This window comes from Diabrotica virgifera, chromosome 10 (assembly GCF_917563875.1).
Source record: "Diabrotica virgifera virgifera chromosome 10, PGI_DIABVI_V3a".
Lineage (NCBI taxonomy): Eukaryota > Metazoa > Arthropoda > Insecta > Coleoptera > Chrysomelidae > Diabrotica > Diabrotica virgifera.
The window spans coordinates 155,039,525-155,061,684 of NC_065452.1; the positions used below are offsets into that span (position 1 = coordinate 155,039,525).

Below are 22,160 nucleotides of genomic sequence, written 5' to 3' on the forward strand. Positions count from 1 at the left end.
GTTTTTGTTTTTAAAAATGTTTCTAGCATTAAAGTAAGCACGTTACGCTGAAAATAAAGTTGGTCCTTTTTTGTAAAAATAGTTTTAAAAAAGCGTGAAAATCACCCTCTAAAAGGGAACTTGCATAAAATTTTTATTTCGAAAGAGATGCTATAAATTTGCTATAAATCAAAACAGAACACGATTTAAAAAGAAAAAAAGTAGTTTGTGTTTTTCGTTTGGCCCCTCAAGACGAATAAAATCAAATTATTGTTACCGCTTCACAAGTGACTTTACTTATGTATTGTTTATAATACATATGATCTGTAAGTTTAATCGTAAATTTAGTTTTACAGTATTTTTTTTATTTTGAAAAAAAATGCCTTTTTTTTAATTTTTTAATTATCAGTGATACGAAATATCCCAAAGTGTAAAGGTTTTGGTTTTCTGAATATTTTGTTTTACTGTAATACAAAAATTGGTTAAGATATGGCTGTTCCGAATTTGCATATACTAGTGTTTAGTGACTCATTGAAGTCCTTTCAACTACAGCCTTTCAAAAATAAGCACTTTGAACCGATAAAACTTACAGATCGTCTATAATAAGCATACATACGTAAAGTAACTTATGAAGCTCTACTGATTAATTTCATTTGAGATGCTAATTAGGAGGTGATTTTTAGATTTTTTTACAAAAAAAGAGATCAACTTTATTTTGTGCGCAACTTGTTTACTTCTGATACTAGAAATTAAAAAAAAATAAAGCTGTTTTTAAACTTTTTAAAAAAGTTATGATGAGTTTTCCCCGAAAAGTTCTTAATTTTTTGGTTATTTCATGTAGAAATATTCAATTTTGAATTTGACAAATAATAAGAACCTACTTTTCATTAGCTACAACTCTGCTTTTACTGGGTCTACGACTTCATAATATGTCTTATTTATATAAAACATTTTTTTCACTTTTTGATAAGCTGTATTTTTGCTATGAATGTTTTTTTGGTGAAATATTTCCTTTTTTAGTTATTTGCGAAAATCCGTCTAAAAACGTACTATTTTTTGAGAAATGAATATATTCACTCGCAAATAACTCGAAAAGTATTTACTTGTGAGGTCAAGACTAGTGAAAAAAACTCTATAGTCAATTTATATTTCCAACATTTTTGCAGAAACAAAAATAAAAAAAATAATACAGATTAATATAATAGTGACTGCTGCGTTAAAATTTTGAATACGGGCCATGCAAAATAACCGCGTGTTCTTGGCTAGTTCCTTGAGTAGGGGGAATTTTACACTTCCCTCTAAGGCTAGTTCCAACAAATTTAAGCTAGGCGCGCCACTATACAGGCAGGTTTTAAAGACAACAAAATAATGCATAGGCTTTCGTATCTTTCCGTATTTATCAATCAACGCCGAAAGGGCCCTAATCTATTAACCTTGGCCGAAAGGTAGACGAGTTCTGGATTAAGTAAGTAAGTACAGTTTCCTAGTTTCGCATCTTTACCACGTATCACATAGATGGCGCCAAGTCAGACTAAATATTAAATTAATACAATTGATTGAGTATATCTCAATCAACGTTAATACTATGTAATTTATTATATCCTTTAATAGTAAATTTAATATTTTATATAAACTATTGGTTAAAAATAAAATTTGACAAAAGTTTGAAATTCATTTAATATTAATTATTTAATGTTAACTACTATCGATACACTTCCAGCAAGTTTTAACTACTTGATGATAGATGGCGGTGATAGTTAATACAAAAATGAATATTATTTAAATTGAATCTTCAAAATATATTTATTACGTTGAAATAATATTATAGTTGTTCTAAAATACCATTATTTATATTTAAAAGACTTCCAGATATTTACAATCCTTGATATTGTTAATATTTATAATTTTGTCAAGTCACAGGTACATGAAACTGTAACGGGGTGGTAAGGAAACTGTAAGGGATAGTGTTGCCGATTTCTCATCATTTTGTAGGCGTGTCCAAAGTACAGTGACCATCGATTGACGAGTAATACCAGGGAGTAAATTAAATTAAACTACCTCCTTGCGTTTCTGCTATCCTAATACAAAAGCGAGTACAGTCATTGGAGATTCGGAATATAACTTGTGGTTGTTTGTTGTACCATAGGCGTAACCAGGATGATCCTAAGGGGGGGGGTTACAACTACTGGAAAGGGGGGGGTTACAACTACTGGAAGGTCTCTGAGGGGTATGGTGTTAAGCGTATAGAGCTCAAAGTACATCCCAATGGGGGGGGTTATAACCCCCAAAACCCCCCCCTGGTTACGCCTATGTGTTGTACTAACTAAATAATAAATATGCAACAATAAATAAATAAAAATACGGCTTTGTAGAGATGAAATAAACAATAATTACAATACTTTCTGTTATTGTTTTCACCAATTTTGAAAAAATGTGAAAATGTTGAATTATCCAAGTCTGTCCGTTTGAATTTTGGTGTTACAGAAGAATCCTACGAATATCATGGATTGAATGTCGAACGTGGAAGTAACTAGAAGGATAGGAAATCAACCGGAAATAATACTAACTATCAAAAGACGAAAACTTGAGTACTTGGGACATGTGATGAGAGGGCAAAAATACTCATTATTACAACTTATTATGCAAGGCAAAATCCGAGGAAAGCGAAATGTGGGAAGACGAAGAACATCCTGGCTTAAAAATTTACGGGAATGGTTCGAATGCAGTAGTGCAGAGCTATTTAGAGCGGCAGTCAACAGGGTCCGCATTGCCATGATGATTTCCAACCTTCGATAGAAGATGGAACTTAAAGAAGAAAAAGTCTGTCCGTGAACTCAACTCCTGCGTCATTATACCAGGTAGAATGACAAACGAGGTGTCAAATGAAAGCTTATGATCCAAGGATGGTACTAAAGGTGAGAAATTTGACCTAGGCTGTCTGTCTGTCCGACCGCGAATATAACTCCTCCGTCACTATACCAGGTAGAATGACAAATCAGGTGTCGAATGAAAGCTTATAATTCAACTATGGTAGGTGAGAAATTTCACCTAGGCTGTCTTTCCGTCCGACCGCGAATATAACTCCTCGGTCACTACCTATACCAAGTAAAATGACAAATGGGGTGTCAAATAAAAGCGTTTAAACCAAGGATGGTACCTCTGACCTAGGCTATCTGTCCGTATGTCCGGCCGACCGCGAATGTAACTCCACCGTCAGTATATACCAGGTAGAATGACAAATGAGGTGTCATATGAAAGCTTATAATCCAAGGATGGTACTAAATAAGAGAAATTTGGCCTAGGCTATCTGTCTGTCCGACCGCGAATATAACTCTTCCGTCACTCTATCAGGCAGAATGACAAAGAAGATGTCAAATGAGAGCTTATAATCCGATGATGGTACTAAAGGTAAGAAATTTGACCGAGGCTGTCTATCCGTCGGTCTGTCCGACCGCGAATATAACTCCTCCGTCACTATACTAGGCAGAATGACAAATCAGGTGTCGAATGAAATATAATTCAAGGATGGTACTAAAGGTGAGAAATTTCACCTAGGCTGTCTGTCCGTCCGACCACGAATATAACTCCTCCGTCACTACCTATACCAGGTAAAATGACAAATGAGGTGCCAAATAAAAGCCTTTAATCCAAGGATGGTACTAAAGGTGAGAAATTTAACCTAGGCTATCTGTTATTCGTATGTCCGTCCGACCGCGGATGTAACTCCACCGGCAGTATACCAGGCAGAAGGACAAATAAGATGTCAAATGAAAGCTTATAATCCAATGATGGTACTAAAGGTAAGAAATTTGACCTAGGCTGTCTATCCGTCGGTCTGTCTGACCGCGAATATAACTCCTCCGTCACTATACCAGGTAGAATGACAAATCAGGTGTCGAATGAAAGCTTATAATTCAAGAATGGTACTAAAGGTGAGAAATTTGACCTAGGCTATCTCTCCGTATGTCCGGCTGATCGCAAATGTAACTCCACCGTCACTACACCAGGTACAATAACAAATGAGGTGTCTAATGAAAGCTTATAATCCAAGGATGGTACTAAAGGTAAAAAATTTGACCTAGGACTTCCGGTTTTCGAAGTGCGACCGGAAGTACCGTTTTAAAGTCATCGGAATAGTACAAGTGATATATTATTCGCGGCGTCTTCGCAAGACAAGAACAAATATATACTTCCGGTTTCATGACTATCTGTCCGTCCGTCCTCGAATACAACACCTCCATGTTAGACAAGGAAAGAGAGAGGACGAGTAATCCTATGACCAAAAGTGAAGCCAAACCGACACCAGAGATTTTGATCATCGACGTATCTTTGGGGTATTGTTATGCATTGAGTATTTAAAATAAAAACATGAAATGTATTTAAAATGAAGAATTTGTGTACGGTAAATGTTTTATTAAGTTGCTCATATTACGTACATATGTTTCAATACATACATATGTTTTTATTACGAATTTTAGATGATGATTTACTTTATTTTTTATGAAATTTTAACCTTCAACGAACACCCACCACTGGCAACCCATTGTTATTTTTTACGTGACCGCCATGTTTTTGGTGACAAACAAACCAAAAACTGGCTTCACTTTTGGAACATGTGTGTTAAATGATTGTTACCCGTCCTCTCTTTTTTCCTTGTCTAAGACCTCCATCATTGGAGACTAAAAAAACTCTTACTTACGCGGGCTGCACCGTAGTGGCTTATGAGCCGCATGTGGCCCACTGGTTGCCGACCTTTGCCATTGACGATTAAGTGGAAGACTAGTTATACCGGTAATCACTCTAGTTGTACTTTTAAACACAGCATAATTGTCAGTAAAGTAAAGGACTTACATAATTAACAGATAGAAAAACCAATTATATTTTCAAAGTTTCTTTATTAAAATAAGTAAAAAAATAGGAACATTTGTATTAAAATATAGTAGGTAATAAATGATGTAATGCAGGTAACTCATTTATTTTCAATAAAATATTAAGAATTCAAAACTTTTTCCAAAATGTGGCATTAGATTTAAAGTTGCGAGGAAATCCTAAATTAAATCAAACGATAAACAAAACAAAACATAAAAGCAGTACAACAGTTTTACAAAACTCCGACGGCAAACATTAAAACTGGCAACAAATTAACCACAGCTATTAGCAAGGGTCTAAAGCAACGCAAAACAACATAGCACCTACACTCTTCAAGAAATATCTGAATGAGGCGCTCTCAATGTGGAGAAGAAAGTGATACAATATGAGCATCCCAATAGAAGACGAGATATTGTACACGATACACTTCGAAGACAAGCTATTCTAGCGGAAGACGAGACTATATGCGCAGAAAACTGGAAAAGGACACCAAGTGGGGCCTTACAATTAATATACCAAAAAGCGAGTACTTATTTGCAGGAGAAAAATCAGGGACAAACTGGGAACTATAAAATAAACTGAAATCTTTAAATACTTGGTGAGTCAAAATAATATCAAAATCAAGAAGCAATGACAAAATAGTATCCCAGATTGGACAAGCAAGATCAGCTACTAGACAGTTACAAGGACTACTGTGGAGTAACAAAAAAGCAAAAGAAAATAAAATAAGAATTTATAAAACGATAACAGAAAGTGTACGGCGCCAAACTCTGCAAGATAAAAACAAATCAATAATTAAGGCCATGGAAATAACTATTGGAAATGATGTTGCTGGCTCACTAGCCTTGACAGACTGAGAAACAAAGATATTTGTAGAGAAAGGAAATTGATTTACGACATAATAGACACAATTGAAGCCAAAAGACTAACCTGGTTTGGACACCTGCAAAGAATGCCTGAAAATTAATGGCCAAAAAAAAAGAGAAATGGCTCCGATCACTAGAAGAAAACGAGGTGGACCAAGAGAGATGTCGAAGAAGCAGTGACCGCCAGAGATTGAAAAACTGAAGATTGCTTTTATCAAAAACGCTGTATTATATATTATACACATATGAGAGGTCTAACTGCAAAACTCACATTCTCCACTTTTTTAAATACGACTTTTTAATTGATTCCAGTTGTACATGTTGAAAAACATAGTGTGTAACATAGGATTAAAACAAAAACTAACAATATCTCATATAAAATCAAGTACAAAAACAAGAGTCATTTTCAAAATGTCACATTCCTTTCCTTCCGTCTAATCAGAGGCACGCATTTCGGTAACATGACCCATGTGTTTAAAATATGGTGTGGCTGGGTTTTATAAAAGCTGTGCAGTAGTGAGTTGTTTTTGCTATTTCAGTTAGTACAGTAAAATCTCGATATAACGGACTAATTGGGAAGACAAAAGTTAAAGGCAAAAGTCCGTTATATAAAAATAGGTTTAAAATAAAACAAAAAATGTTTTATTTGCACTTTTGAAGATTGCTGTTTTTTTACAATTAGATATGTGTCCGCATTATGCGCATTGTAAAAAGTTTATTGGAACTCTTTGTAAAATACAGATTTTTTAAATTTTTTAATTTAAAGACGTTTTTAATTTTTTTCACATTTGACCGGATTTTCTTGTCCGTTATATCCGAAGTCCGTTAAATAGAGGTCCGTTATATTGAGGTTTTACTGTAATTTGTAAATGAAGTAATACCTTAATGTAATTTTATATTTTCGAATATTTATAAAATGGAATTAAATGTAACTCCAGTTAATACTTCTAACACAGAAAAACCAAGGAAACAAAAATACGAAAAACGATAATAAACAAAATTCACATTATTCAACATTTTATCTGGAATTTCTGCCTTATTAGACCAGTTAATGATTTTATAAACTATTAAAAACGTTGCTTATGTTACACTATTTACAAAAAAGAAATAACAAATAAAAATTGTTAATTTTTTAAATTAAGTTTTTTAGTTCCTGTAAAATTTGAATAAGTGGAAAATGTGAGTTTTGCAGTTACTCCTCATATAACATATAAACGTAACATACAGAAAACTAAAATATACACGTTTATCATAATAAACTTCTCGTCAAAAGTTAGGGATATAGAAAATTCTGCTGAATTTTTATAGTAGATTTTTTCGTGAAGAGATTAACAGATTCCGCTAATTTTTTTTTATTATTTTAGACTTTTCTTTAGTATTTACACAGTTATGCAAAGGTTTACTCAAACTTGTATTTTGTACTTATACCGGGTGGAAGAAAAGAAATGTTAAGTTTGAGACGCCCTGTAGGGAGGACGAGGTACAAATGGGAGTATATATCGAAATCGTATTGTAGTCTTATGTTTTGTGAACATTTTTTTGAATGTCCCTGATATCTTTAGAAATAAAAAAATAGACGGTTTTGTAATTTAACATATGTTTTAACCGATCCGAATATTTTATTTTTTTAATTTCTCTGATATCTTTAATAACAAAGAAACTAGACGATATTACTCTTTAGTGTGTATTTTAACTGAAAACATGTGAAACATGTGAAAAACATATTAAAGAGTAATATCGTCTAGTTTCTCTGTTATTAAAGATATCAGAAAAATTTAAAAAATAAAACATTCAAAAAATATGAGACTACAATATAATATCGGGGTATACTCACCTTTGTGCCTTTTTCTCCCTACAAGGTGTCTCAAACTTTTGTTTCGGTTAAAACACATGTTAAATTACAAAACCGTCTATTTTTTTGTTTCTAAAGATATCAGGGACATTCAAACAACAGCATGTTCACAAAACATAAGACTACAATATTATTCTGATGTATACTACATTTGTACCTCGTTCTCCCTACAGGGTGTCTCAAACTTAACACAAGAAAAACATATTTTTTCTTCCACCCGGTATAAGTACAAAAAATAAGTTTGAGTAAACCTTTGCACAACTGTGTAAATACTAAAGAAAAGGCTAAAATACAAAAGATAGCGGAATCCGTCTGTTCGCGAAAAAATCAACTATGAAAATCAGCATAATTTTCTATATCCCTAACTTTTGACGAGCAGTTTATATCATAAACGTTACAGAAAACTTTCTAACCTAAAAATTTTTTCAGAGGGAATTGACAGTTTGTGTCAAGTAAAACATTGGTGGGAATTTTGAATGTTTTTAATTTTTTTCGTAATATTGAATTTAAGAAAATCTTGTTCAAACTTTGTCAATAACGTTATTGATTTAGTACTAAGAACTGATTAAAAATAGTGCCATTCAATTGAATCTCCCACTAGATCATTATAATGTTTAGTGTTCTCGTAACTCTTACTATCATAACAGTTACATCACTTCTTTAGTTTTGAATTCTTGTTACTGCATTACATCAACATTTATTTAACAAACAAAATACTTTATTAAACAATAATATTTCAGTTCTGCCCAGAACCTGATGGAATAGATGGATCCTGAATCCTGTTCAGTTCTGGTAATAGGGGCGGCAAGCTTTTATCTGTATCTATTTCGAGTGCAAAACTGAAAAAAAAATTCATATTTAATAAAATAAGCTATGGTTGAAAGCTCGAATACAGGGTGATTGATTAGTGGGGTAAAGCTCCGTAGATCCGTTATAGTAATAGATAGCGATAAAAGTTAATAACAATAATTGTAGCCAACTTTGAGCTTCACATTAAAAAATTAGAATGTTACAGGGTGTTCGATAGTGGCAGCCCAAACTTATGTTTTTTTTTAATGGAACACCCTGTATTTTATTTTATATTCGAAATCTTCTTAACTTCTCCATTACAAAAATATAAAGGTTTAGTATGTTATACATACAGTATAGTATGATACATACAGTATAATATTTAGTATGTTACAAAGTTATAACCAATTTTATATAAAAATCTCAACAAGTTCAACTCCCTATATAAATAACAATAAGCACAACGGCAATGGTTTATTGATGCGATATTTTTTTATTTATTGTCAAAATTTTCATAAATGATTGATATTGCTAATTTTTTTTATATTGTTTTACAAAAAAGTTGTATTTTGTGTTGTTTTTTTTTGTAAAATTGTTTACTGATAAATTATTTTTCGTGCTTTATTTGTTACGTAGTTGCATTTACATACAAAAGTAGTTTTTAATTATTTTCACAAAATGTTGTATTTTGTGTTTGTTTTTTTTTTTTGGAAAATTTATAACTAATAAATTATTTTTCTTTCTTTATTTGTTACACTTACATACAAAAGTAGTTTTTAATTGTTTCAAAAACGTTGTAAGGATGTTGTGGTTGTGTTTTTTTTGTAAAATTTATTACTAATAAATTATATTTCTTTCTTTATTTGCTACATTGTTACTCTAAATATGAATAAAATTAAAAATTAAAATCAGCTTATGTTTCATTTCAGTTCAGAGATGATCCACCATCCATATATCTGAGAATTTTCAGATTTATTGTTTAGATCTGGGACTTTCATTTCTCTTTAATAGATGTCGCTACCGCTACAGCGCAGAATAATTTTTGTAATTCTGCTTAAATAAGCAACTTGGTTTCGTTTCGATCCAGGTGTTTATATAGCCCCACTGAAGAGGTTTGGAGAGACCGAAACGGACATATGGAGATGGTGGCGGATCACCTCTGAACTGAAATGAAACATAAGCTGTTTTTAATTTTTCATTTTACTCACATTTTGAGTACACGGAATCAACTTTCGTTGGAATTTTTCCTCGACGAATAGACTGAATGGGACTACATTTTGTAGAGTCCTTTTCGTCTTCTTTATTCGTCGTCTCCTTGCCTTATAAATTGTAGGTAGAGATTAAGGGTGATACCAGAAAGTAGTTCCACGAGAATTTTCAGATATATTGTTTAGATCTGGGACTTTTCAGGAGATCTGGGAGATCTCTTTAAAAGGCAGATGTCATGCATTTTTATTTATTAAATCTTGCTCAAGTACTTTCGTTCTCAAAGCATTATCAGGGGCATCTAAAATAATCAAAAAATGCCACTGTAGAGATAGAAAAAGTGGAAGTTGATGTATGATAAAAAATTATAATAGCGTTGTAGACTTATCTCCTCAAAAATGGAGGAAGGTATTCCAGAATGTCGTAGACATTAAATTAAAATTAATAAAACAATCAACACACTGGACAAAGGACAAACAGATTAAAATATTTTAGCGTAACTACATTAGTCAAAGATTGAAGGTACAGTAGTAATGGATGTTCCAAATTTAACGGAAATGTTCAGGTGATATCTGACAAATAACATCTCATATGACTTACTAGGTCACTACATAGTGAACTGCACATCCAATGAATCTGTAATAGATTGAACATTGACCACAAGTACAACCGACCACTAGTATAGGAGAATATCCTATATTACTTCTCTATACTTCTATACTACTGGTCGGTTGTACTGGTGGTCAATGTTCAGTCTACCACAGAGTCATTGTATGTGCTTTTCACTATGTAGTTAACTATTTTGACTGTATATGGTCAAATTTTGTAAATAAATAATTTAGCAGTAAGAAGTGTTTGGCAGAAGAGTAAAAATTTAGTGGTAGAGTTTCTACAAACATTTTATAAATTTCAAAAGAAAGGTCGTTTAGAAAGTTTTAATGTAAGGTAGATTTAACAATAGGCAATGCTTTCTATATGGTTTCTTAGAAAGAAATGATAGTAAACAAGTTTGTTTAGTTTAAGATATAGGTTTTTTTTTCAGATTGTAAATAAAAATAATTTTAATATCTCCTAGAAATTGAGAAGAAAGAAATTTTGTATATAATACTATTTTTTCTTAAGAAAATAAAGTAGGGATATGATGTTTGGTGAATGCGTGTGATTGGCTATGAGAGCGATGGAAGGAGAATGGAGTGGTGAGTTTAAAATTGATGAGAGAAAAGAGGATCATTGTGTAATTATCATCGAAAGAAATTAGTCCAGTTTGAAAATAGTGTATTTGTGCAAGTGTGTTAATTTGGTGACCGTGGAAGCAGAATCGTGTGAGACGAAAACGAGACCGAGTCGAGAAGTCCAAACTCCTTGTGTCCAAAAAGATTCCAGTTTCTGTAAGCAACGAGTAGCAGTATTATATAAACTTTGCACGAGGTACATAGTTGAGGGAAAATCGTTGGATTCTAAATATTGATATTGTTTTTATTGAGTCGGAGATTTTAAGTTGTGGAGAAAATTCGAACGAGCGCTGTTTTGAAACAATTGAAAGGAGAAGCATATTTGACAGAATCAGAGGAGCACGTCGTGGGAGGACAACACAATCCAGTAGAATAAATAAGGACGTCGGCAAAAGTCAGATTATTTGTGAAAAGAGAGAGTTGTTTTGTATTACATACCATATTTCTTTTTTTTAAGCCACGTCAACTTAATAGTATTACAACATAAATTATTCATTCATAAATTCATAGAAGATATAAGTAATCGATTTAAAAAAGTGGAAATACCGAGTACCGATTCAATTGAATGAATTTGGTTCACGAAGGAGATAATAGAATGAAAGGTTTTTTTATGATTAGATAAGAAATTTTGCAACAGAATAAAGTTTAGCATAAATTTGAAATCTTTTATATTTATGGTATAGTATATAAATAAATGGTAGTTATAAAATTTATGTGAGTTTTTGAATATATTTATTTTCCCTGTTTGTCGTGGATAAAGCAAGCAACGAGAAATACTAGAAGCCACAAAATTAAGGTAATACATACAATCAATTAGCCCTGAGAATGTGTTTTATTGAAAAAGTTTATTAAGTTTTGTTTTATGAGCAGCAATTAAAATTAATTTTCCCATAAAAAATAGTTAATTAATTAATGTAGTTAATAAAAGGCATCTTAATCTTATAACAAGAAGTAAATTCAGATCAATAATAATATTAATATATTATAGATTTATTCGCGCAGCATGCCCGAACGTAACCTGAACTTACCCAGAGGGAGAACGCCTGCTTCGTGGCATGCTGCGCAAATAAATCTGTAATACAGTAATATTACAGTTTAGCTCACCGTGCGTGACAAGCTTTACTGTATCATCGATCTTTAAATAATGTAGCCTCGCCCAAATATTTTAATCTGTTTGTCCTTTGTCCAGTGTGTTGTTTTATTAATTTTAATTAAATGTCTACGACATTATGGAATATCTTCGTCCTTATTTGACGAAGTATGTCTGCAACGCTATTATATTTTTTTATTATACATCAGCTTCCACTTTTTCTTTCCCTACAACTATATTGGCGTTTTTTGGTTTATTTCTCTGATAATGATTATGCTTTGAGAGAGAAAATACTTGTGACAATACTTAATAAATAACAGTACTCGATATCTGCATTTTAGTTCTAAAATTCATATATTTAATAGTTCTTCTAGATAAAATTAAAATATGAATACATACCTTTTTTGCTCTTGAAACCTTGCCCTGTGAAGATTATAATATGCAACTAAGTCTGTAAAATACTTTCCATAGGCCTTTGAATTGTCTTGATAGATATAGCTAACGATCTGAAATATAAAATTGATTATAGTGAGTTAATTAATCGGTAATCATTATTTAACTTTTAGGTATATACACTCCTGGTAAAAAAATCCGGACACTTGCATTTTGTGTTTCTTAATTGTTGTAGTGGTTTTAACGAGGAGCAATTAAAAAATACAAAAAAATAAAATTTTAGCGCCATAGGAGAGAAAGAGAGAGAGAGAGAGAGAGAGAGAGAGAGAGAGAGAGAGAGAAAAGGAAGAGTACAAATAACAGGGGAACGATCGGAAGAATTTAGTTGGAAGAGAGGTATTAAACAAGCCCTTTACTATTACATATATAATACAACAAATAGAGTAATAAACGAATTGATAAGAAATACTAGAGTAAGAACCAAGCAACTACAGACAATAATACGACACCACAACCGGTAACAATAGTAACAATGTATACGGACGACATAGTACTAATGGCAGATTCCGAGAATAAAATTGGAAATAAACGAGGAAAAGGGTAAGATAATGATAATCAACGGCAAAGAAGATAATGAAATAAAGATAAAATGCAAGAACTCAGAACTGGAAATAGGTACAACTTACGAATACCTGGAAAGTATAATTACTAACGACGGAAAAATAGAGTAGGAAATAACAAATAGAGCAAATAAATTAAACAAGTTATACTATGAGTTAGCCTTAATACAGGGAAAAAGATAACTTACACAGGAGACAAGAATAAAAATATATAACACAATAGTGATACCGACTGTGCTCTGCGCAAGTGAAAACTGGACAATTCTGGAAAAAACATAGGAGCAGGATAAATGCAATGGAAATGAGATACCTCATAGAAAAATAGTTGGAAAGACAAAATGGGATATATTAAGCAACGAGACTATTAGGAGAATGGCCAACCAAGAACCAATAATGAATAAAATAGCAAAGAGACTAATGAACTGGGATGGGCATTTGATGAGCATGCAACCTAACAGAATTACAAGAAACGCCCATGAAGTAAAGAACATCGTAAAAAGAAAAAGAGGCAGACCAAGAAAAAAACGGATGCAGCAAGTAGTAGAGGCAGGAAAAGCTAAACAAAAATCACTCGAGGAATTGAAAATAATAACAGGAAATAGAAAAGAATGGAAGATATGGGTGGATGGAAATTAAAATGGCTAGACCAAATCCAACACCCTGATAGGGTAAAAGGAAGGGGAGAAAGGAAGAAATAAAGTTAAGTTAGATTGGGAATTTAATTTAAAATGAAAAAATTAAAAATTGTAGCAACTGTTCATTCTGTAGGAGTCACATTTAAAGACAAAAAGTTTTCTTATCCTAGTATATCGTTCCCACACATTACGTTAAAGTTATATCTCTTATTGTACAGCTGCAGCCATTGAATAGTGTACACCCTTGCATATCTAGTAGCCGATTTTTAAAATTTTTACCTGGTTTAAACGCACTTTTGACGTCAAAGTGACGTTAATTACCAGTGGCAGACTCAGAATAAGTTGGTTTAAATTAAAAAATCAAAATAAATGTATAAATGAGAGTTTAAACTATTCAGTGACCGCAGCTGTACATATCTCATCCAACATTTCAACTTACCTCATCCTTGACAAAATCTATCCAATGCATTACAGCGTCAAATAAAGGAATTTGGATCTTATGGGACACATTTATGTTGTTCCAAAATAGTAGATTCAATATGGACAATGTACATTTTTTAATCGTTGACTCATATTCCTAAAAACACATATACATTATACATATATATATAATGTTGAACTCCCAAGAAATAAGAAGCAAATATCAAAAATGAATAACCATTTTCAATTTCATTGCAACACGAAACTACAGCCGCATTATATTCTATCAATCAGGGAGTGCAGCAAGCATTTCTACCGGTTTCGAAACTTATTAGTCTCTCATCAAGAGGCACATATGCTGCTCTCTCTGACCCAACCAAGACAAACCCCGGCGTGCCGTTACGGATTGCAACGAACGAAATGGCAGGGATGCCCTAGCGGCAACTGCTAGCAAAAGACTAAGTTTTCAATCTAATAGCATACAAAATAATACCAAAAATATTACTCTACATCCCACCAGATTGAAAACAATTGGTACCTTTTCAGGAAAGGGAACCATTCTCGTTGGAACTTTACCGCGCTGAGCAGATGGGACGTGAATTATAAATTGTAAAATTCCTTAGTCTCAGCATCCATTATGGCTTGCAAATTTTAGAAGCCTCGGAAGTGTAACCAGAGAAGGTTACCATTGTTGTCAATCTGGTGGGATGTAGAGTAATATTTTTGGTATTCTTTTAAGTGCTATTATATTGAAAACTTAGTCTTTTGCTAGCAGTTGCCGCTAAGGCATCCCTGCCATTTCGTTCGTTGCAATCCTTGACTGCACGCCGGGGTTTGTCTTGGTTGGGTCAGAGAGAACAGCATATGTGTCTCCTGATGAGAGACTAATAAGTTTCGAAACCGGTAGAGGTGCTTGCTGCGCTCCTTGATTGAATATCATGCGGCTGTAGTTTCGTGTTGCAACGAAATTGAAAATGGATATTCATTTTTGATTTACATGTTTACTCTGATTGGAATACGAAGGGAACCATTCTCGTTGGTACGAAAATTGGTACACATATTTATTTTTCAGAGATAAATTGATTCCATCCATTGCAAATTTCTAGTACCGGTCATAGGCGTCCGTTTTGGGTAGGGCAACAGTTATATTATCGCATAACTTTTTTGCTTTTAATTTTTAAGCATTTTGGAGTCTGGATTATTAAAATGTAAGGTATTATAATACTAAAAGGTACTCTTACTTTAAGTCGATAGGATACACCGTTTTCTAGAAAAATCGATTTGAAAATTTTTCGTTTTTTGCCCCGGAGGGGCCCGTAGGACGCTTCCTTTTATTAATAACAAATTATTAAAGTCCGCTAAATAATCGAGGACCATATTTTTTTAAATAGAGAAAAAGACTACGAAATACCTGCGATTTCGATATGGTCTGATTTTAAGACTGATAAATAGAACTGTGACAACTTTTAAACCAAAGAGCGATTCCATAGAAAATTGTAAAAAAATGTATGAAGCTGGAGACAAAGCTTATTATAGAAGATTAAATGAAAGCAACTCTTATAGAGTAAAACCCAATGGAGGCGAAGAGAAGTGTTAAAGCTGTTTATTGTTACCCGTGCAAATTATTTTCAATTGAAAAAAAATAGTTTAACTGATTTTGGATATTTTACCCACTAGAAATATTTGAATAGTTTCCTCAAATCTCACGAAGAAAGTAAATTTCATCTGAACCCTATGGTTACATTAATAACAAGGTCATCAGTTGGAGTTAGATGGATCATCAGTTAAATTGGAGTTATAGACGCTGGCTTGAAAGAGCAAGTAGAACGCGAAGCTGACTATTGGGTAAAGGTCCTAAGACCTAAGAAGAGTTGTTGTCACCACTAAATTACTTGCTTCTGAAGGACTAGCTTTTCGTTGATCCCATGAGAATTTAACGAGTCATCATAAGGCAAATTACTTAAGTTGTCTTGTATATTTACTTTTGACAACTTCTTAGCTCAGCATTTACAGCGGAATGCGAATAAAAGAAAAAGGTTCAGTTAGCTATCTGTCTGACCAAACTTGTAATGAATTCCTGGAAGCGATGAAAACAAAACATGTAAAAACTTTTGACGCTGTAAATTTTTTACTTAAAAACTACGGATTTATCAAACACATTTTTCCAGTTAAGCAATAATAGAGGCAAAAAATCAGCAGTTAGAAGTGAAGCCAGGGCACTGCATAATAAAATGGATACCTTTGAGACAGGTTAACTTGGATACTCTATTGACACTGATTTGGGCAAGGATTTTAAAACGAGTGAATGCAACAAGCAAAACGTTAGAAACTGTGAACGTGTCAATTGAAGTAGAATTAATGACATTTGAGCTTTGTTGGAGACGTAAGAAATAAATTAAGCGAAATTGAACTAGAAGCCAAAAATATTTTTTGTGAAGGCAATAGAAATGGCCTTCAAAAAGCAAAGAAAAACATTATTCGATGAAGCAGTTGAAAGTGAAACAATTTTAAAGGGGCAAAATATATTCAGAATTAAAGTACCTATTTAATGTTATATGCCACAATATTTCTCAAGATCTTTTAAAGAGAATACAATGCTACAAAGATGTTAGATCAGTGCTGTTAGATGTTTTTTTACGCTAAATAAAGAAGAAGTCAAAAAGTGAATTAATATTTTATGCGAGGAATATAAAAAAGATGTTGATGAAACCAAAGAGAACTTGCATAATGAAATTATTCATTATATAACGTTATGCCAAAATTTCAATAAACATTTCAAAATTTGGTGTCATCCAGGATGTAAAGGCAACTTTTGCCAATTTTTAACTTTACTGAAAGTTTATTTGACGATACAAATTTCTAATGCGTCAGGCGAGGCGGTCTTTTTTGGCTTTAAAAAGAATAAAGATACATATATATTGAAGGTCAAAGGATCAAGAAAACCTAGACGCATTATCATTGACGCATTGTAAAAAAAGTGGAGCAACTGAATTTTGATAGTATTAATATGGCAGTTTGCTAATGCCTAGGCAAGAAAAAGTAAGCTAATTTTTGTCTTAGATATTTTTTAGAATATGTATTTTTTGTTTGTCATATGTTGTTCTGTAGAACTTTGTTTTTTTTTTATATTTTTAAACGTATTTTTTGGAATATTTTTTACGTTTGCTATTTTTCTCGTTGGTTTTAAAAATCTTTTTTAAAATTTTCAAAAATGTATGGGTTTTACAATAAACGTTTATAGTTAATGCAGGCTAATGCATGTGTTTTTTTTGTAAAAAAATTGACAACGAATAGCAATGAAGGGGCCCCCTAAACCTCCAGCGCCCAGGGCCCGAAGTTAGGTTAAACCGGCACTGAAAAAAACTATTTAGAGAAACGAAAACGGGTACGTTGATTTATATTCCAGAGATAAGTCGATTTCCTCAATTGCGAAATTCTATTACCGGTCATATGCGTCAGTTTTGGGTAGGTCAACGGTTATTTTATTGCGTAACTTTTTTGCCTTTAATTTTTAACACTAGATTATTAAATTATGAGGTATTCTAGTACTAAAAGTTACTCTTGGTAAAATACACCGTTTTTTTTTGAAAAATTTTTTCAATTTTTTTTTAAATTCAGGAAACTAAAAATTTTCAAATCGATTTTTCTAGAAAACGCTGTGTCCTACCGACTTAAAGCAAGAGTACCTTTTAGTACAAGAATACCTCACAATTTAATAATTCAGTATCAAGCATACTTAAAAGTTAAAGACAAAAAAGTTATACGATAAAATAACCGTTGCCCCACCCAAAACGGACGCCTATGACTGGTACTAGAAATTCACAATGGATGGAATCGATTTATCTCTGGAAGATAAATATGTGTACCAATTTTCGTTTTTCTAACTTTCTAGTTAACTTCTGCGTTCTGGAGGTATTTAAGGAAAACTAATTATAATGCGCAATCTTCAAAGAGCTCTAGCTACCTTAGGAAGCATTTTCGGACTAGATGAATTTGGTTAAATTGTCTTAAAATTATCTGAGGACTTCGTTTGTCGGTAGAGTTTCTGGACAGCCTGTTTAAGTATTCCATTACTGTATTATATTAATTATGCCACCTATTTGCGGTAGCGACCAGTATCTCCTACGTTCAGATATTTCATTTTCACCGAGAATATAAAAAGAAATTCCGCAAGGTAACCATTCAAATGAACAGCTCCAAGAAGTACGATACAATTTGAATAGAGAGAGGGAGTTGACAGAGAAATCAGGGACAGAGAACTGGAGGACGATCTATGGAATGACAGAACGAGATGGAGATTGGAAATCAGAAGACATCGAAGAACGTTGTGAACCGATATTATATTATATATTATATTAATTGTATCTCTAGCCCTAAGCCTTCAAGGCCTGTTGAGCTCTTGCAACACTGCAAGCTTCATCTACTCATACATAGCAAAGGTCTGGTCTAACCGAAATAAGACAAATCCCCAAGCTATGGGCTGTCTCAATAGACCGCAGCGTGGAAACTGTTGTACCAGGTAAACACCCTGCCAGGCGCGTAAGTCGTTTACAGGTAATTCCAAGTTAAACATCAACAAGATTACAATATCTATAAGTTGCTCCTTTCTGGAAGCCATCTGTTATTCACCGGTCATGCCACAACCAACTGGCTTATTGTAGATTGTTAATTTATTCATATCTATTCCAGGATGCACTGGTGTAATGGGTATCATGAATAATCCTGTACCAGTTCTTATAGTCATTTTATAGCCACCAGAAAGGTTTGCCGCTTATGATTTATTGACCCGCGGTGATGCAAGACATTCTTGATAGTTTCAGGTTCTCTGCTACAGAGACTGCAGCTTAAGTCTCCATTAAACAGACCCATTGTATGCAGGTGTCCCTTGATGCACGCATGTCCGATAAGGAAGCATGTTATGATTCTTACATTTTGACTTGAAGATGTAGCACCCGGCATAATTTTAATTAATTTTGATCTGTTTGTCCTTTGTTCAGTGTGTGTTATATGTTATTTATTAGATGCAAGTTTTAAAAAGTTCTTTCTTGCCAATGTTGCATTTTGCTGGGATATCTTCCTAATTTGACGAAATGCTCCTGATGACGCTAAGTTAGCGAAAGTATACTTGGACCAGGTTTAATAAAACTAGATGCTCGATATCTGCCTTTTATTCCTAAAGATTTTATGATTCGTTTTGCGCAGTAATGTAGCTCTACTAGTTTTATGATAGGTGTGGGAGAGACTGACAAATTTCCAGTGAAAGTAGAATTGCATCAACGCTCGGTGCTCAGTCCTTATTTATTGTCATTAGTTTTGGATCAGATAACAGCTAAACTACAGGGTACCATTCTCTGGTGATGTATGCTTATAATGGAGTGTTAGTAGGAAATGTGAAAGCGATTAGAACAAAAGCTGGAACAGTGATGACGAAAAAGGTTTAAAACTTAGTAGGACAGATAGAGTATTTGGAATTTACATTTAAATATGGAATTACTACAAATAAAATGATCTCTTTGGGTGGTGAAATGATTGTGAAAAGAAATAGTTTTTCGAGCCTAGGATCGGTATTACAGAGCAGTGGGTAAATAGATTGAGATGCACGAGTATAATTAGGGTTGGATGGATGAAATGGAAGGAAGCGAGTGGTGAATTATGACACGATAACCCCGGATATCGGCGATATTGAAGTCCAATAACCCAGCCGATCAGCAGTTTCAACATTACATACCTAATCAATTAATTATGTATAAATACATGTAAAAATTCATTTTTCAGTTCAGTTGTAATTTTATTAAATAAAGTGTTGATAGTTTGTTCGTTGTAACTTTTAAAGGGGCCTTTTTAAAAAGTACCTTCGGGAGTGACAACTCTTAATTGGTGTGTTGTGTACAGAAAAATTTCAATGAAGCTGAAGGGAAAATTCTATAAAACTGCCATAAGACATAAGAACGAGAAACAACGAATGCATGTAGAGGAAATGAGAATTCTTAGATGAAAGAGTAGAGTGACAATGGACAGTGGAGGGATACAATTAAGAATGAGTGTATTAGGGGAAGTCTAGGGGCGGCGCCAATTGATGCCAAAATGAGAGAGAATAGGTTAAGATGGTTTGGTCATGTTCAACGTCAAGATGTCAGTCACCCAATACGAATAATTTACGATCTGTGGGTTCCTGGAAGGAGTAGGAAAGGAAGACCAAAGAAGAAGACCTGGAGGGAGATGCTTAGGCAGGACATATCGGTTTATGATGATGATCAGAAGTGATCATAAATAGGGTATCCCTAATTTTGTTTATGATATTTCTATTACCTGATCTAACGATCGATTTTCAAATAAAAACGCAAAACTCCTGAGTACTTCCTCGTTTAAAAAGTATTAACTTCTGACGATAAAAACTCAATTTTCAATAGATACTAACATTTGTTATTGACGAAAATATCAAAACTATGATGACTCGATAAAAAATGTCTCAATAAAAATGTATATCTAACAAAATAAATCATTTTTGCACACTTACCGTATAAGCTTTTTCAGGTTTGTATGAACGACAATGTTCAACAATTTTCTTTTCTATAAAATTCATCACATTTTCGTAGTAATTTCTGGGAATGTTGCCTGATTCTGCAGATGGATTTTGAATATATCGGAAGGTTAAACACAACGTATTCATTAGGATGAAAAAGTTGTCATCTATTATACATTCGCCTGCTACGATTAAATCTGAAATAGCAAACAATTAAAATACTCGAAATATCTATCATGACAAATATATATATAGGGTGTCCCAAAAGTAGTGGGACGGCCGAATATTTCACGAAATAAATATCAGCACCAAAAACTGAAAAATACGTTTCTAATATTTTTAAAAATCTATCCAATGGCACTAAACACGAACCCTCACTCCACCCCTGGAGGTGGGTGGGCTACAATTTTAAAATCTTAAATAGAGACCCCCATTTTTATTGCACATCTCGATTCTTTTCGTAAAAATAAGCAACTTTTATTCGAAACATTTCTTCGAATTGTGTGGGAAAAACGATTTATCTTGATACCCGAGGTAAATTATAGAAACGGTCCAATATTTCGAGAAATACACTTTTAAATGAAAAACCAGAAACACCCTTTTAATATTTTTCAAAAACCTATCGAATGACACCATACAAGACCCCCCAACTCTACCCCCTGAAGATGAAGTGGGGGAGGGGGAGTAACTTTAAAATCTTATATATCTTATTTTTTATTACACATTAAGATTCCTTATGAAAAAAAATAAGTAACATTTATTTGAGACATGTTTTAGAATTACTGATAGATGGCGCTGATAAATCGTATTTTTCAGATTATAGCGCCATCTGTCAACAATTCTAAAAAATGACTTGAATAATTTTTACTCACTTTTTTTAGGAATACACTCTGCAATAAAAATGGGGGTATCTAATATTTTGAAAAGTACCTCCGCCCCACCCCCAGGGTGTGGACGTGGAGGGTTGTGTTTGATGGTGTCATTCGATAGGTTTTTGAAAAATATTTAACACGTCTTTGTTGGGTTTTTATTCGGAAGTGTATTTCTCGAGATATTGGGCCGTTTCTATAATTTACCTAGGGTATCATGTAAATCGTTTTTTCCGATTATAACGCTATCTATCCACAATTCGAAGAAATGTCTCGAGTGAAAGTTGCTTACTTTTACGTAAGGAATTCAAATCTGCAATAAAAAAAAATGGGGGCTCCTATTTAAGATTTTAAAGTTACCCCCACCCCATCTCCGGGGCTGTGCTCCTTTCTCCATCTCTTGACTCTGCGGCTGGCGTTTTTCTTCATTATCTTAGCTTTTATTACCCATAATAAATATTTTCGTAATGTAAGAAACGGCCTTTTATCAAAGTTAGCGCACCCAAAATTTCCAAAGGCCATAACCAAAATGGTCCTTAGCAGAGGATACTTCGCCTGCGACGGCCGAGAAATTTTTACTGCGTTATTGGTTTCTTATTAATATTTGAGCAGAAAATGCGACTTTGTTCATTTATTTCAATATTTTCCTGCCTCTACAAATTTTTCCCCCTCTACGTGGTGTAACGTCGACATTGAGTGGTCTAGCCATCTTTGTCAGTCACATGCGCGGGATTGTTTGGTTAAAAGAGATAGATAGACCACCGATCGACTGTTTCCATGCTGTTCCCGCGTTTGCGTTTTTTTGGTGACTATGCCG

General features: G+C 33.3%; 1 protein-coding gene across 1 annotated transcript in view; it reads right to left on the minus strand.

Moving 5' to 3' along the window:
* Positions 1-4,854: 4,854 nt before the first annotated feature.
* The window catches only part of LOC114330689 (uncharacterized), a 99,957-nt gene continuing 82,651 nt past the window's right edge, over positions 4,855-22,160 (minus strand). Inside the window, exons 13-16 of the mRNA XM_050641280.1 lie at positions 20,469-20,671; positions 13,971-14,108; positions 12,283-12,389; positions 4,855-8,405 (exon numbers count right to left, since the gene is read on the minus strand). Coding sequence (XP_050497237.1) covers positions 8,303-8,405; positions 12,283-12,389; positions 13,971-14,108; positions 20,469-20,671 — 551 coding nt within the window. The 3' untranslated portion in view covers positions 4,855-8,302. The remainder of the gene's footprint in view (positions 8,406-12,282; positions 12,390-13,970; positions 14,109-20,468; positions 20,672-22,160) is intronic.